The sequence below is a fragment of the Saimiri boliviensis genome, chromosome 8 (genome assembly GCF_048565385.1).
Source record: "Saimiri boliviensis isolate mSaiBol1 chromosome 8, mSaiBol1.pri, whole genome shotgun sequence".
In the NCBI taxonomy this organism is placed as follows: domain Eukaryota; kingdom Metazoa; phylum Chordata; class Mammalia; order Primates; family Cebidae; genus Saimiri; species Saimiri boliviensis.
In genome coordinates, this window is record NC_133456.1 from 68141033 (window position 1) to 68156040 (window position 15008).

Here is a 15008-nt window from a genome sequence, read left to right on the forward strand (position 1 = left end):
CCCTTGCATTTTTCAAATTTTTTGTATGTTTTAAAAAACACAAGTCACTTCTATAATCTTTCACACAGATTGATCCATCTGTTCTTTTTACTAGCCAGTGAATTTTTTTTACATATAGGAAATAAGACATTTATTTTAAATTCTATCATTTTAGTGGATCTCTTATTATAAGTTTGAAGAAAAATAGTTTCAACTATCAAAACATAATTTTCTTATATTCTTCACTGTTTCCAGTTAATTTCTGTATATCCATGGGTTGGAAAAGGCTGAAATTTTCTGCTATTCCTACTCTTCACGTCCTTCATCTGTTGCAACTCTGAAGCATACATAATTATTTGTTTGTAAGCAAGAAGTGGTACGGCATAAACTTCTAATCAATTAGGCCCTATTGCTCTCTTTAAGTCACAAGGGGTATGAGGTCGAGGTGGATTAAAGGGGGCAGGCATAGATTCAGAGAGACCATTCAAGCCTTTGTAGCGGTCTGGACAAGAAATAGTGATGGCCTCGCCCAAGGTACTAAGCATGGTAGCGAAGGAATGTCGACAGAATGGAAAGAGAATTAACCAAGCTTGTTGATGGGTCAGATGTTGATTGGCATGAGAGAGAGAGAGAGAGAGAGAGAGAGAGAGAGAGAGAGGGAGGGAGGAGTCAGGGACGGCCGTTTTCCTCCCCTCTGCTTGTGTTTGTTCAACTCTTGCTTATCTGTAAAAGATTTGATGTGTGTTACCTACTATGGGAAACCTTCCCACCCCAACCTCGGTGACCCCACACTAGGTGCTGTTGTAGTCCATGGTGACATGTATTCTGTTTTTTAACTGTGGATTTAATTACCCCACACACAGCGTACGCATAATCTTCATATTATTTGCTTTGTCTTGTGAAGGCAAGGGCCATGTCTATCTTATTCATCATTAGATTCCCACACCTAAAGGATTCTGGGGACAGCACCAATGCGCTTTCGGTGAATAAGCAAACTGTCATTTATAGCTGTTACCTACAATACCTGATAGACTAAGCAAGTGTAGTAGGTTAGCTGGACCTTCCTGATTCATTTCTCTAGTTTAACTTTCATTTTTTTATTTGGTATCTCTCATTTTGCCTTTTGATATACTCTTACAGATCTGCTCACTGAATAAAAGAAAATACAGTTGTAAACAGCAATAAGTAAACTTGTGTTTTATGGATTTTGATAATATCTTCTAAAAGAACCCCCAAGATCGTTGATGTCTAAAAAAAATTCAGGACTTTCAACTCATAAGAACACATCATAGTTTTTAAAATATTACAAACTGGTTGGAACATTGCAGTTAACAGAGAGTCATGAATCTTATTTACGGGTAGATTTATTTCCATCAGAAGTTTTAGGACTAGGTTATTTGAGAAAGTAAATAGATCATTACAAAATCATCATCATACTTCAAGGAAAAATCATTGATGAAACTTTATAATATTGTGAATATATACCTAAATCACACTTTAAGAACAGAATGTCTAAGATTCCACCTAAATAAGAATCAACACAAAAAGCAAAAGGGAAATTACAAAGATTGATTTAAGAAAGAAAAAAAGACTAAGCCGTATAATTTCTCATTATTACAGGTCAAGGACAGGCAGTGAAAAAGGAAAAGGATTTGACTTCTGTAGACATGGTTTTACTTAACATAGGAGCAGTGGACCCATGTCTAAAAGATTCTTTCTGGCCTAAGTTCTGTGTTCTATAAGATAGAAGAGAATGATAAAGGTGACATGGAACGGGAATTTCAGGTTGAACCGCAACTTGATTTTCATTCTTTCCATAGCCTCATCTCTGTCTTGATGAAACCTGACTTAGGAAATTCACTCAAATATAATGTGTTCTTAAATGACTTTATTTAATTAAATACAAGGGGTTTTCTACTCTCTGCTGAAATAAATTCTTTATAGCCTAATTTAGAGCAACAGTCCCAATTAAAATATTTAAGATGAATCATTACTACTTAGCTTAATCAAGTCACACTATAGAAAATGACTTTTTACATTTTAGCAATGTTAGCAATGTATTCTTCTGTAGTTGCATCTCCTTTAACATATGTTTTCCTTCTTTGGTTTAGGTTTCTGCTTTGGGGCAACCATCCATCTAATTCCTTAAAGTAGTTTTATATGTAAAATTTGCAAAGAATCAGAACAATGCCTCCACGACCATCATCAGGTGAACTGTGGGGTATCCACTTGATGCCCCCAAGAATCCTCGTAGAATGTTTACTACCAAATGGAATGATAGTGACTTTAGAATGCCTCCGTGAGGCTACATTGGTAACTATAAAGCATGAACTCTTTAAAGAAGCAAGAAAATACCCCCTCCATCAACTTCTTCAAGATGAATCTTCTTACATTTTCGTAAGTGTTACCCAAGAAGCAGAAAGGGAAGAATTTTTTGATGAAACAAGACGACTTTGTGACCTTCGGCTTTTTCAACCCTTTTTAAAAGTAATTGAACCAGTAGGCAACCGTGAAGAAAAGATCCTCAATCGGGAAATTGGTATGATAAAATATCCTATTCTAAAATGCACATAACTATGATGCTTAACTGTTGTCTCTTACTAAAATGTTTCTGTCTAAACCAATACTTTTGTAATCTTAAATAGCTTTCTAAATAAAAATCATCCTAAATCTAAAGTATGTTTTACTATCAAACTGTGGAACTACTTTTAACACCTTGTTATTATTCCATAAGGTTTTATTTAAGAAAGATCATTTGTGGAGTGATTTAGATTGGTTATATCTCAATTTTATTGTTATTTTTTAAATGATGGGAATAATGTTTGCTGCCTTTGCTCTAAATTGATGAATATATTATCTTTTGTATATTAAAAATATTTGGTCCCTTGTCAACTCATAATATATATGCATTCATCAAAAAATTTTTTGACCTAGAGGAACTTTTTTTACCTTGTTGTGATCTTCCAAATCCACAGAGTTCCCTATTTGTGAGAAACGTGTTCATATGGTGTATGTAATAGAATGTTATATTCTTTATGTAATTTTATTAAAGGGTTTGCTATCGGCATGCCAGTGTGTGAATTTGATATGGTTAAAGATCCAGAAGTACAGGACTTCCGAAGAAATATTCTGAATGTTTGTAAAGAAGCTGTGGATCTTAGGGATCTCAATTCACCTCATAGTAGAGCAATGTATGTCTATCCTCCAAATGTAGAATCTTCACCAGAATTGCCAAAGCACATATATAATAAATTAGATAAAGGTAAGAAAATGACCAGTCTACTCTAATCATCACTATCATGCAGTCTTCTCCCCGTACCTATACTTTTGTATAGTCTTTTTTTTTTTTTTTCAGCTAGATAGTAAGCTTCTTGAAGACGGGGACTGCTTGTACTGACAAGATACAGTTGAATGCTAAATACAAATTGTGTACCATCAATATTTATTTATTGAATTTTTGTATGAATATGGTACTGATTTCTTGGTAAATTGTAAAACAGAAGCACTATGAGTTTGAAATTTACTGTTTTTTAGGATTAGAATTAGAGCTGATTATCTTTTCATAAATAAAAACAAGTGCAAATAGAAACATTTTATCAAACTTTGGAAAAACTTTATACATTCTTATTATATGTCATAAATATACCCAAAAAAGTAATTTTCTTAACTATTAAATGCAGTAATTAATTCTGATCATGAGTGATAATATGTAGGTAGATTTTTGACATTTAATATATCAGTTTCTAGAATTAAGTGAACAAGAAACTATATAAATGATACTGTATTCAAAATACATGTCATTGTATCAGATAAATGTATTTTCAAGGTAAAGTGAAAGTATCAATTTGAGTTAACTCACACACACTATTAAATATAAAATTCTGTTAGTAGAACAAGATATCTTTTAACTATTTTATCCATATTTTTCAAAGTAGTTGAAGGCAATGTAAGATCTTTCAGAATTATTTGCTATTCTAACATACTTTTCTGAGTGAAAAGCTCTTTTCATCTTCCCCATCATTTTTTGTGAAAAATGGTCAACATATAGATTAGCTGAAAGATGTGTATTGTGAACACCCAAGCCTCTCCAAACAGTTCAGCCTTCCTATTTTCTCCATCTTTCTCTTTTCTTTTTTTTTCTTTTTTTTTTTTTTTTTTTTGGCCTTCTGGCTTAATTAATCTCAAAAGGAGAAAATTAGATAATCCATATCCTGTCCCTTCTTAATTTTCCTACCTTTCCTCCCTCACATTTTCTGTCATTCTAATTCAACATCTTTAAGCCTCCAGTGGTTCTTTCTTTACTTCCCATAGTTACAATAACTCTTTCACCCTAGGCACTGTTGAACCTTTGATACCGTCATGAATCACTGTTCATAGTGCTGGTACCCGTGAAGTATGTCATGCAGTTTAGAATGGAAATTAGCTGGGTCTCGTACTTACGACCCGCTTACCACTGTCTTGTGTGCTGATTTGGGAATGGTCTGGCAGCCCGCTCAGATATAAACATTTTCTCTTTCTACCTGGTATTTACCTAGATTTAATTAGGCTGATTAAAGAGCATTTCTGATATGGGTAGAGTAATGATAGTGCACATGTTGAAATTTCTCTCTTTGAAAAATGAAGTAGATGTGGTGATTGCGTCTAATAATGTTTTCCTGTTATAGGGCAAATAATAGTGGTGATTTGGGTTATAGTTTCTCCAAATAATGACAAGCAGAAATATACTCTGAAAATCAACCATGACTGTGTGCCAGAACAAGTAATTGCTGAAGCAATCAGGAAAAAAACTCGAAGTATGTTGCTATCCTCTGAACAACTAAAACTCTGTGTTTTAGAATATCAGGGCAAGTATATTTTAAAAGTGTGTGGATGTGATGAATACTTCCTAGAAAAATATCCTCTGAGTCAGTATAAGGTGAGTAACAAGTTTCAAAATACTAATTTTTAATTTAAAAAGTAATCACATTGAGGATGAGTATTTTTAGAATATGCTTTTTGATAAGTAATATTAGTAAATAGCATTTGTAAGTTTATTCTTTTAATTCTGTAATTAATTCATTGAGAGGCTGAAAATGTTGGCAGATACTCCAGCTCCCAAATGCAGGTATTTCATGGGGTTTCTTGGTGGTGGTGGTGGTGGTTGTCTTTTGAGACAGGATCTTGCTGTGTCTCAGGCTGGAATGCAGTGGCATGATAATGGCTCACTGTGGCATCAACCTCCTAGGCTCAAGCAATTATCCCACCTCAGCCTCCTATGTGTCTGGGACCATGTGCATGTTCCACTATGCCCTAATTTTTTTCTTTTTTTTTTAGACAAAGTCTCACTGTATTGCCCAGGCTGGTCTCAAATTCTACACTCAATTGATCCTCCCACCTCAGCCTCCCGCAGTGCTGGGATTACAGGCATGAGCCATTACACCCAGCCTATTTCATGACTTTTATCCCCTCCAACCAATGACTCTGGAATGGAATTAAAATAGATATTTCAAAAAACTCATGACCTACTGTTAAGATATACTCTTGGTACTTGCCTGCTCTTTTTCTATTTATTAAATACCTATAAGAAGCAACTACGTTTGTGCCAAGCATATGTTGAGTACTGATTTACAATACCAAATAAAACCTGGTCCTGGCCTTCACGCTACTTACTGTTTAGTGGGGCTTATGGGTAAGAAAATAATATGTATAAGGCTGGGCGCGGCGGCTTACGCCTATAATCCCAGCACTTTGGGAGGCCGAGGCAGGCAGATCATGAGGTCAACAGATCGAGACCATCCTGGCCAACATGGTGAAACCCCGTCTCTACTAAAAATACAAAAAATTTAGCTGGGTGCTGTGGCGTGCACCTGTAGTCCCAGCTACTTGGGAGGCTGAGGCAGGAGAATTGATCGAACCTGAGGGGCGGAGGTTGCAGTGAGCCAGGATTGCACCACTGCACTCCAGCCTGGCGCCTGGTGATGGAGTGAGACTGTCTCAAGAAAAAGAAAATAATATGTATATAGTAACATTTATATTAAAAATCTCAGCCAGGCATGATGGCTCAGTCCTGTAATCCCAGCACTTCTGTAATCCCAGCACTTTGGGATGCCGAGGCCGGAAGATCACGAAATCAGGAGTTCAAAACCACCTTGGCCAATATGGTGAAACCCCTTCTCTTCTAAAAATGCAAAAATTAGCCGGGTGTGGCAGCACATGCTGTAGTCCAGCTACTCGGGAGGCTGAGGCAGGAGAATCACTTGAACCCAGGAGGTAGAAGTTGCAGTGAGCCGAGATCACACCGCTGCACTCCAGCCTGCGAGACTGTCTAAACAACAACAACTCTATGCTAACTACTATTTCAAAATTCGGACCAGTGTATTGTAATATTTTTTGTAAATATATATCCATAATGTTACTGGTCTCCTCTATTTGTGGTTTTTTGTTTTAATTTTAACGAAACTAAAGTTTCTAAAGAAATGTTGGACAGAAAAACAAGTAACTAGCAGCAGCCTTTGGGTGGACGTCAGCGTGAGTCAGTAGATTGAATGACAGAGGCGTCCTGCGCAACGCTGCTTTTCTGTTATCAAATACGGCGTTTCTGCAGTGAGTGTCCTGTGATCCTTTTGTTTGTTTGTTTTAGTTAAGGCTAGAACTATACTGTGAAAAGTTGACCTTAATTTTTTCTTTCATGCAGTTTGTTTTCAGAAGTTTTTGGTTGATCTTGTGCTTCAACCTAAATCCTAAATGTTAGTATTTCAAATGTTGTAGCAACTACTAATAAATGTGGTCCATAATGTTTAATTTTTTTATCACCTTTGCAGATTAATACGTAAATTCTCCTAATACCTGTTGCTTCTAAAATGAAAAATCTTACAGGAAATGGCTGCCTCTCTTAATCTCTTACAGTATATAAGAAGCTGTATAATGCTTGGGAGGATGCCCAATTTGATGTTGATGGCTAAAGAAAGCCTTTATTCTCAACTGCCAATGGACTGTTTTACAATGCCATCTTATTCCAGACGCATTTCCACAGCTACGCCGTATATGAATGGAGAGACATCTACAAAATCCCTTTGGGTTATAAATAGTGCACTCAGAATAAAAATTCTTTGTGCAACCTACGTGAATGTGAATATTCGAGACATTGATAAGGTAAAGTCAAATGCTGATGCTTATTTTATATAAATTATTTTATATAACTTTTTTCTTGAACTATACACTAATCTGTTGACCTATAGTATGTTTTCAGATGGTTAGGGAACACTCAAATCTCCAAATGTAAAAATATGTCATGAATTTTACTTGAGCTTCCATCTTCCTTAGCTATTATACAGCTCATAGTCCTTTGTCAGTAATTCTAATATTCATAATTCTAGCTCTTAAAATAAGTTTTACAAAATTCATTTGGCAGAAAGACCTGAGCCAACCTTAAGTGAGACTTTTTATAATCTTTATTAACCCCACTTAGTATAAATATTCATGTGTCTTATTACAGAAATATTAATGTCTTTTTGAGATACTACTTCAGTAGCTAAGGGTTTTAAGTAAAATTTAGTATGTGTACCAATTTAGCTTTCTAAAATACAGGAAAACTCTGAATTCCATACCTGCCTTAAAGGGATGGTGGGCCTGTATTTACGTTTCCATTATTAGTGCATTATTAGTGGATGAAGGCAGCAAATCATTTTGGTGACAGCTGTACATCACTATTAACTTATTAGATATGTGAAGAAACGGAGAACAAGCTATATCTGAACAAAAATTCCACAGTTTCATATTTGGTTCTATCTAGTGTCTATGTGTGTTTGTGCATGTATGAGGGTATACACTTGTATATACATACTTTTTTCTTTTAGATCTATGTTCGAACAGGTATCTACCATGGAGGAGAACCCTTATGTGACAATGTGAACACTCAGAGAGTACCTTGTTCCAATCCCAGGTAAGGAAGTATAGAGATTTATATTTCCAAAGGTTATATTAGTGTTTTGCAGTGTGATCAATAAAAAATAGTTTATTTTTTAAGACCTAACCTGGGCAACAAAGCAAGACCCCATCTCTACAAAAAGTCTTTCTTAAGAATTAGCTAGGCACAGTGGCACATGCGTGCCTGTAGTCCCAGCCATTAGGGAGACTGTGGCAGGAGAATTGCTTGAACCTGGGAGTTTGAGGCTGCAGTGAGCTGTGGTTGTGCCACTGCATTCCACCTGAGTGACAAAGTGAGACTGATCTCTTAAAAAAAAAAGTATATTTTACATCATTAGTTTTATACAAGCTGTATATTATTAATAAATTACCAGAAATGTGCATATAAACCAGCAAAACTTTGTGTCAGGTGGTTATCAGTCACAAGATTATTTTATTGATTCTGTCTTAAAGTTTTATCAGAATAGTTTCTGATTGTCTCTTCATTGTATCAAAGAGAGAACAAAGTATAGTTACAGTTTTATGCTAATGATGCCCCACATTAGATTTAAAACCTGCCATTGTATTCTTTTCCTATCTCCATCATCATTTATGGCCAGCAACTCCATAACCACACTACTCTGAGGCAGTTTCAAATCACTCCCAAGAACAGATATTTATGGCATTCAAATAAAGGATCTTTGGGAGCAAATTAATTTCTTAGGGGGAGAGGGAGTTACCGGGAACATTTTAAATTATTACTGCCTGGATGTGATGAAGAAATAAAAAGTATTATAATCCAGTAGCTCACTATTCTGTTATTTATTTGCTTCTCTCTATCATTTGGGAATAAGAGTACCCCGAAAGTACTCTTTTTTTTTTTTTTTTTTTTGAGACGGAGTTTCGCTCTTGTTACCCAGGCTGGAGTGCAATGGCGCGATCTCGGCTCACCGCAACCTCCGCCTCCTGGGTTCAGGCAATTCTCCTGCCTCAGCCTCCTGAGTAGCTGGGATTACAGGCACGCGCCACCATGCCCAGCTAATTTTTTGTATTTTTAGTAGAGACGGGGTTTCACCATGTTGACCAGGATGGTCTCGATCTCTCGACCTCGTGATCCACCCGCCTCGGCCTCCTAAAGTGCTGGGATTACAGGCTTGAGCCACCGCGCCCGGCCTCCGAAAGTACTCTTATTAGTAGCAGTAATGTTGCAAGAGAATTCAAATTGTTATTGGACTTTATAATAAAATAGCAGTAGAGCTAACCAGTGACTCCTTCAGAAGTAAATCTCATAATGAATTTAGACTGAGTTCCAGGAGATTAAGATGTAGTTCTGGTCTTGTTGCTAAAGATGGCCACCCTTACAGAGCCTAGGTAAAGTTCAAAGAGATGATAGCCTCGTGGGCCCCACAGAAGAAAGTTCCTCAGCCTACCTAAACCCATTGTAGGTCAGAAAGGGTATCATCCAGGTCAGAAATGAAATTGTCATAACAACTTCAGGATCTTTTAAAATTCTTGCTAAAACAAGAGTTTATACTCACTCCTACTGTCTGCCTTACACAGATTTGTGGGGTGCTTGTAGGAGGAAAAAAAACAACATTTGAGGAAATAATGGCCAGAATTTTTCCAAATTTGGTAAAAACTATAAACTCATTAATCCGAGGAGTTCAACATGCCCCAAGCAAAGACCCCAAAGTAATAGTGGATAGAATTATCTTAGCTGTTTCAAGTACCAAAAGTTAAACTATCTTTATAAAAGTAAAAGGCCGGGCATGGGACTCACCCCTATAATCCCAGCACTTTGGTAGGCTGAGGCAAATGGATCATTTGAGCCCAGGAGTTCGAGACCACCCTGGGCTTTATAGCATAATACAGTCTCTACCAAAAATACAAAAAAATCAGCCCAGTGTGGTTTTATGTACCTATAGTTCCTGCTACTGAGGAGGGTGAGGTGGGAGGATCACCTGAACCCAGGGAGGTCGAGACTGCAGTGAGCCGTGATCATGCTACTGCACTCCAGTCTTGGGGCAGAGCGAGACCCTGACTCAAAAAAACAGTAAAAGATGAATTCATTTAATAATATGTGATTAAAATGTTGAAATTGTAGTAAAACAGCTATTTAGAAAGGACTACATTTATCTTTTTTTAAGCATTCTGTAGTCTAAAAGGTGAAGTATTTATGGTAGTAGTATTAAAATGTAGGTAAATTTTTAAAACTTTTCCGTGCTTACCAAAACAAAAAAAATCAGAGATAAATGAATATGAAGTTATTAAAAATATAGAAAAGTAGATTTTTAAAATTCTTACTGATATTATTTGTTCCAAATCTGTGCTCCCTTTATGCCAGATAACTTAGATACTTTACGATTTCTCTGTAAATGTTACTGGTATCTCCCAAAATTGGAATCAGTTTGGACTATACACACACAACCATTTTCTAGAAATAAAGAACTCAATTGAGTGAGTGTGTATATGCATGTCTGTGTGTGTGTTGTGTGATGGATGGACTTTAGAAGAAAAGAGAAACGTGCTTTATTTTGTCAGCACAGGGCTGAACAAGTAGATTCATAGGACAGAGCTCTCTTAGAAAGTATATAGAACACTTCTTATTAATTTATGAGCAGTTCTAAACATTTAGGAGTAATAAAAGGTTGGGTACATTTAAGTAGATGTATCTTTAATTTTTCTTTTTTTGTTGTTGTTGTTTTTGGTTTTGGTTTTTTTTTTTTTTTTTTTTTTGATACGGAGTTTCACTCTTGTTACCCAGGCTGGAGTGCACAATCTCGGCTCACCGCAACCTCCGCCTCCTGGGTTCAGGCAATTCTCCTGCCTCAGCCTCCTGGGTAGCTGGGATTACAGGCATGCGCCACCATGCCCATCTAATGTTTTGTATTTTTAGTAGAGACGGCGTTTCACCATGTTGACCAGGATGGTCTTGATCTCTTGACCTTGTGATCCGCCTGCCTCGGCCTCCCAAAGTGCTGGGATTACAGGCTTGAGCCACCGCACCCGGTCTGTTGTTTGTTTTTTGTTTTCTTGAGACAGAGTCTTGCTCTGTTGTCCCAGGCTGGAGTGCACAACATGACCTCAGCTCACTGCAGCCTCCGCCTCAGCCTCCTGCGTAGCTGGGATTACAGGCACCCGCCCCCACGCCTGGCCAATTTTTATATTCTTAGTAGAGATGGGGTGTCGCCATGTTGACCAAGCTGGTTTTGAACTCCTGACCTCAGGTGGTCCGCCGGACTCAGCCTCCCAGAGTGCTGGGATTACAGCTGTGAGCCACTGTGCCCAGTCTAATTTTTCTTAAATCATGGTGGACTTACTAAATCCCACATTTTTCTTTATATATTTCTACAGTTACATTTATTGCCGGGCACAGTAGTATGCACCTGAAGTCCCAGCTACTGAGGAAGCTAAGGACAGCTGAGGCAAGAGGATGGCCAGAGCTGAGAGTTTAAAGCTGTAGTGCACTGCAGTCACGTCTGTGAATAGCCACTGCATTTCAGCCTGGGCACATAGCAAGGCCCTCTCTCTAACATGAAAATAACATTTGTCGTTTATTTTACGTTTAGAATTCTTGCCAAATTTCCCCATTTTAAATGTGTCTTCTTCCTATAAATAGACCATATTTTAAAAATCTTTGTCCATACTTGAGCAATACTAGAATAAGTGGAACCTATCTTACTGATAAGGTTTATTACTTAGTTTGGCTAATTAAAAATAGAATTTTTATACTGTTTTATTGTTGATTAAGAGTAATTTTATTTATAATCAAGATTAGACCAGAATGATAAAGAGGACATTTGAAAAGTTTTTAAAATTACTATCTAATATATGCGCTTTTATCATGGGCCAATTGCTATTCTAATTCCTTTGCTTGTGTTATCTCATTTAATCTTAGGAGACAGTTATCGACCTTGTGAGAGTAGCTGCCATCATTAGTCTTATTTTACAGAGGAGGTAAAAGACAAAGCAAGTGTCACACACTTAGTGAAAAGGGGGAAATCAGTTTTTCTACTCTAGTCTGATTTTGGGGCCCATACTCTTTATCCATTGTTATAACGTTTGTTTTAAATACAAAACTTTATTTTATGTGGTTCTTTACAAATATGATCACCAAAGACAGACATAATTTTACATGTAGCACCTAGTAAATTGAGGGAATTTATCATTAAAATTTGAATGATTTTTTTTATCTTGTTTACTTTTTTACCAATGTTTTATTCTTCCCTTATGAATGTGAAGTTGTATTATCTTTTATAAAATATTCTTAAATTCAAATACTTTATGTATCCATCATTTTATTTGCATACTGATTTATTTAGATTAGTGGGTCCTTTTGGATAAAATTATATTACGTATAAAAGTAAATGTAATAGAAAATCTCATTTTACCTTGTTTAGTTTTCCTTTTCTATTTGACTGTTTATGAGCAAAATTATATAAATATATATAAATAATATATGTTATTTGCAATATATGTTTATATTGTGTATAGTTATAAATATATAATTTTTTTAGTGAAGTATGCACCACAGAAACATAAAAATATACAAATTATGATTGTATATATAGTTTAGTCACAAAGTAAGTACCCATGTGTTCTGTTCTTAACAAATGCATACATTTCTGTGGTTTTATTCCTAGAATTGGAGCTGGGTCACAAGGTATACATATGCTCACTTTTAGTAGATTATGCTTTCCAAATTGGTTGTAACAAATGATACCCCCATAGTCTTAGTGTGTGCGATTTCCCGTTACTGCGTAAGCTTACCACCCCTTGGCATCATTAGTCTTTATAGTGTTAGTCATGCTTAGGTCTAGTGATGTCTCCATGAGATTTTAATTTGCATTTTCTTCGTGACTGACTCTCTTTTCATGTTTATTAACTATTTGAATATGATCTTATCAAATGCCTGTTTCAGTCAATCTCTTGCCTGTTTTTCATTTGGCTTATCTTGTTCTTGGTGATTTGTAGGAGCCATTTATGTACTTTAGATGAAGACTTTTTTGATACATTATTTTTCTTTAAAATTTTACCCAGGTGGAGTGAATGGCTGAATTATGATATATACATTCCTGATCTTCCTCGTGCTGCTCGGCTTTGCCTTTCCATTTGTTCCGTTAAAGGCCGAAAGGGTGCTAAAGAGGTACAGCGTTTCCAAGGAACAATGGCGTTTACCTTTAAACACTCCTGCTGATTATACTACTGATTGAATTTTTCACAAAATGAATATCATTTTATATTTGAGAAAATATTAATAAAACCTATTTTTAAATGTTTAATAAATGCATCATAGAAGAATACTGTGGGAGAGCTTTAGGAATTTATTTATGATGAATGTTTTGAGTTCATATTGATACCACTTTTCGAAATGAAAAGTGACTGTATAAACAGGATTGCATATAAATACCTGTCATGCTTGCTTTGGTTCATGTTTTCTATTTGTAATTAAAGAAAATACATGTAATTTCAAATGGGAAAAAGGAAAGAAAGAATGGGCTTAAACTTTGAAAAATCAATGTGGTTTTTGTTTGTTTGTTTGTTTTTGTTTTTTTAGGTATATTCCTATTATTATAGAGGTGATTGTTGAATTTTCCTTTCTGGGGAAGAAAAGTGTTTTGAAATGTGTTTTGTAATTTAGACTAGTGAATATTTTTCTTTCTTTTTATAAGGAACACTGTCCATTGGCATGGGGAAATATAAACTTGTTTGATTACACAGACACTCTAGTGTCTGGAAAAATGGCTTTGAATCTTTGGCCAGTACCTCATGGATTAGAAGATTTGCTGAACCCTATTGGTGTTACTGGATCAAATCCAAATAAAGTAAGGTTTTTATTATCATAAATTAGATATTTGTATGGCAGTCAAGCCTTCTCGCCTGTGTATATATAATAGCTTTTCTTCCATCTCTTAGGAAACTCCATGCTTAGAGTTGGAGTTTGACTGGTTCAGCAGTGTGGTAAAGTTTCCAGACATGTCAGTGATTGAAGAGCATGCCAATTGGTCTGTATCCCGAGAAGCAGGATTTAGCTATTCCCACGCAGGACTGGTAAGGCAGATCACTGAGTTTATTAAATATTAGTCATAATCTGTAGATTTAGGTGCATACTTTCTGTATGGAAAAGGATCCATGTATTTTACTGGCATAGATACTGTGAGCTCTAGGACCAGCATTGCAACAGAATTAAGTTCTCTATATGCTGATATTCTTACCGCAGCTCTGCTTAAAGCCCTAGCCTGCCTTCATTCATTTAACAAATGTTTATTGAATGCGGGCTAAGGCACTAGGTAATAAAATCGGGAACTAAACAGACCTTCATTGAGTATGCAGTCAAATGGTGAAAGTGGACATGATGCAGATAAAGCAGAAGTACAAGATTGCAGTTGACCCCTGAACAACATGGGTCTGAACTACACGGGTCTACTTATATGTGCTTTTTTTCAATAAATATATTGGAAACTTTTTTTAGAGATTTGTGACAATTTGAAAACACTCAGAGGCAAACTGCATAACCTAGAAGTATCAAAAAAATCAAAGTTAGCTATGTCATTAATCCATAAAATATATGTAGATACAAGTCTATTTTATCATTTACAACCATAAAATATACACAAATCTATTATAAAAAGTTAAAATTTATCAAAACGTACACACACACAGACCATGCGTGCCACCAGTCATAGTCAAGAGAAATAAATACAAATATAAAGGTGCGGTACTAAATTATATCTGCATAAAATTCACCGTAGTATGTACTCTACTACTGTAATAATTTCATAGCCACCTCCTGTTGCTGTTGTGGAAGCTGGAATGTTGCAGATATCCACTTAAAAGGCTATATATAGGCTGAGTGTGGTATCTCACACCTGAAATCTCAGCACTTTGGGAGGCCGAGGCAGATGGATCACCTGAGGTCAGGAGTTTGAGACCAGCCTGGCCAACATAGTGAAACCCCGTCTCTACTAAAAATACAAAAATTAGCTGGGCGTGGTGGCATGCACCTGTAATCCCAGCTACTTGGGAGGCTAAGGCAGGAGAATTGCTTGAACCCGGAAGGTGGAGGTTGTAAGTGAGCCAAGATCACACCATTGCACTCCAGCCTGGTCAACAGAGCAAGAATGTATCTCAAAAACAAAACAACA

The 15008-nt window shown here is 36.2% G+C and overlaps 1 protein-coding gene across 2 annotated transcripts in view; it reads left to right on the plus strand.

Moving 5' to 3' along the window:
- PIK3CA (phosphatidylinositol-4,5-bisphosphate 3-kinase catalytic subunit alpha) overlaps positions 1-15008 on the plus strand; it is a 94746-nt gene that overhangs the window by 51338 nt on the left and 28400 nt on the right. For both annotated transcript variants that reach the window (XM_039478819.2, XM_039478820.2), the window contains exons 2-9: positions 2091-2518; positions 3032-3241; positions 4644-4894; positions 6865-7110; positions 7815-7900; positions 12904-13009; positions 13536-13688; positions 13780-13914. In XM_039478819.2, coding sequence (XP_039334753.1) covers positions 2167-2518; positions 3032-3241; positions 4644-4894; positions 6865-7110; positions 7815-7900; positions 12904-13009; positions 13536-13688; positions 13780-13914 — 1539 coding nt within the window. In that variant the 5' untranslated portion in view covers positions 2091-2166. The remainder of the gene's footprint in view (positions 1-2090; positions 2519-3031; positions 3242-4643; positions 4895-6864; positions 7111-7814; positions 7901-12903; positions 13010-13535; positions 13689-13779; positions 13915-15008) is intronic.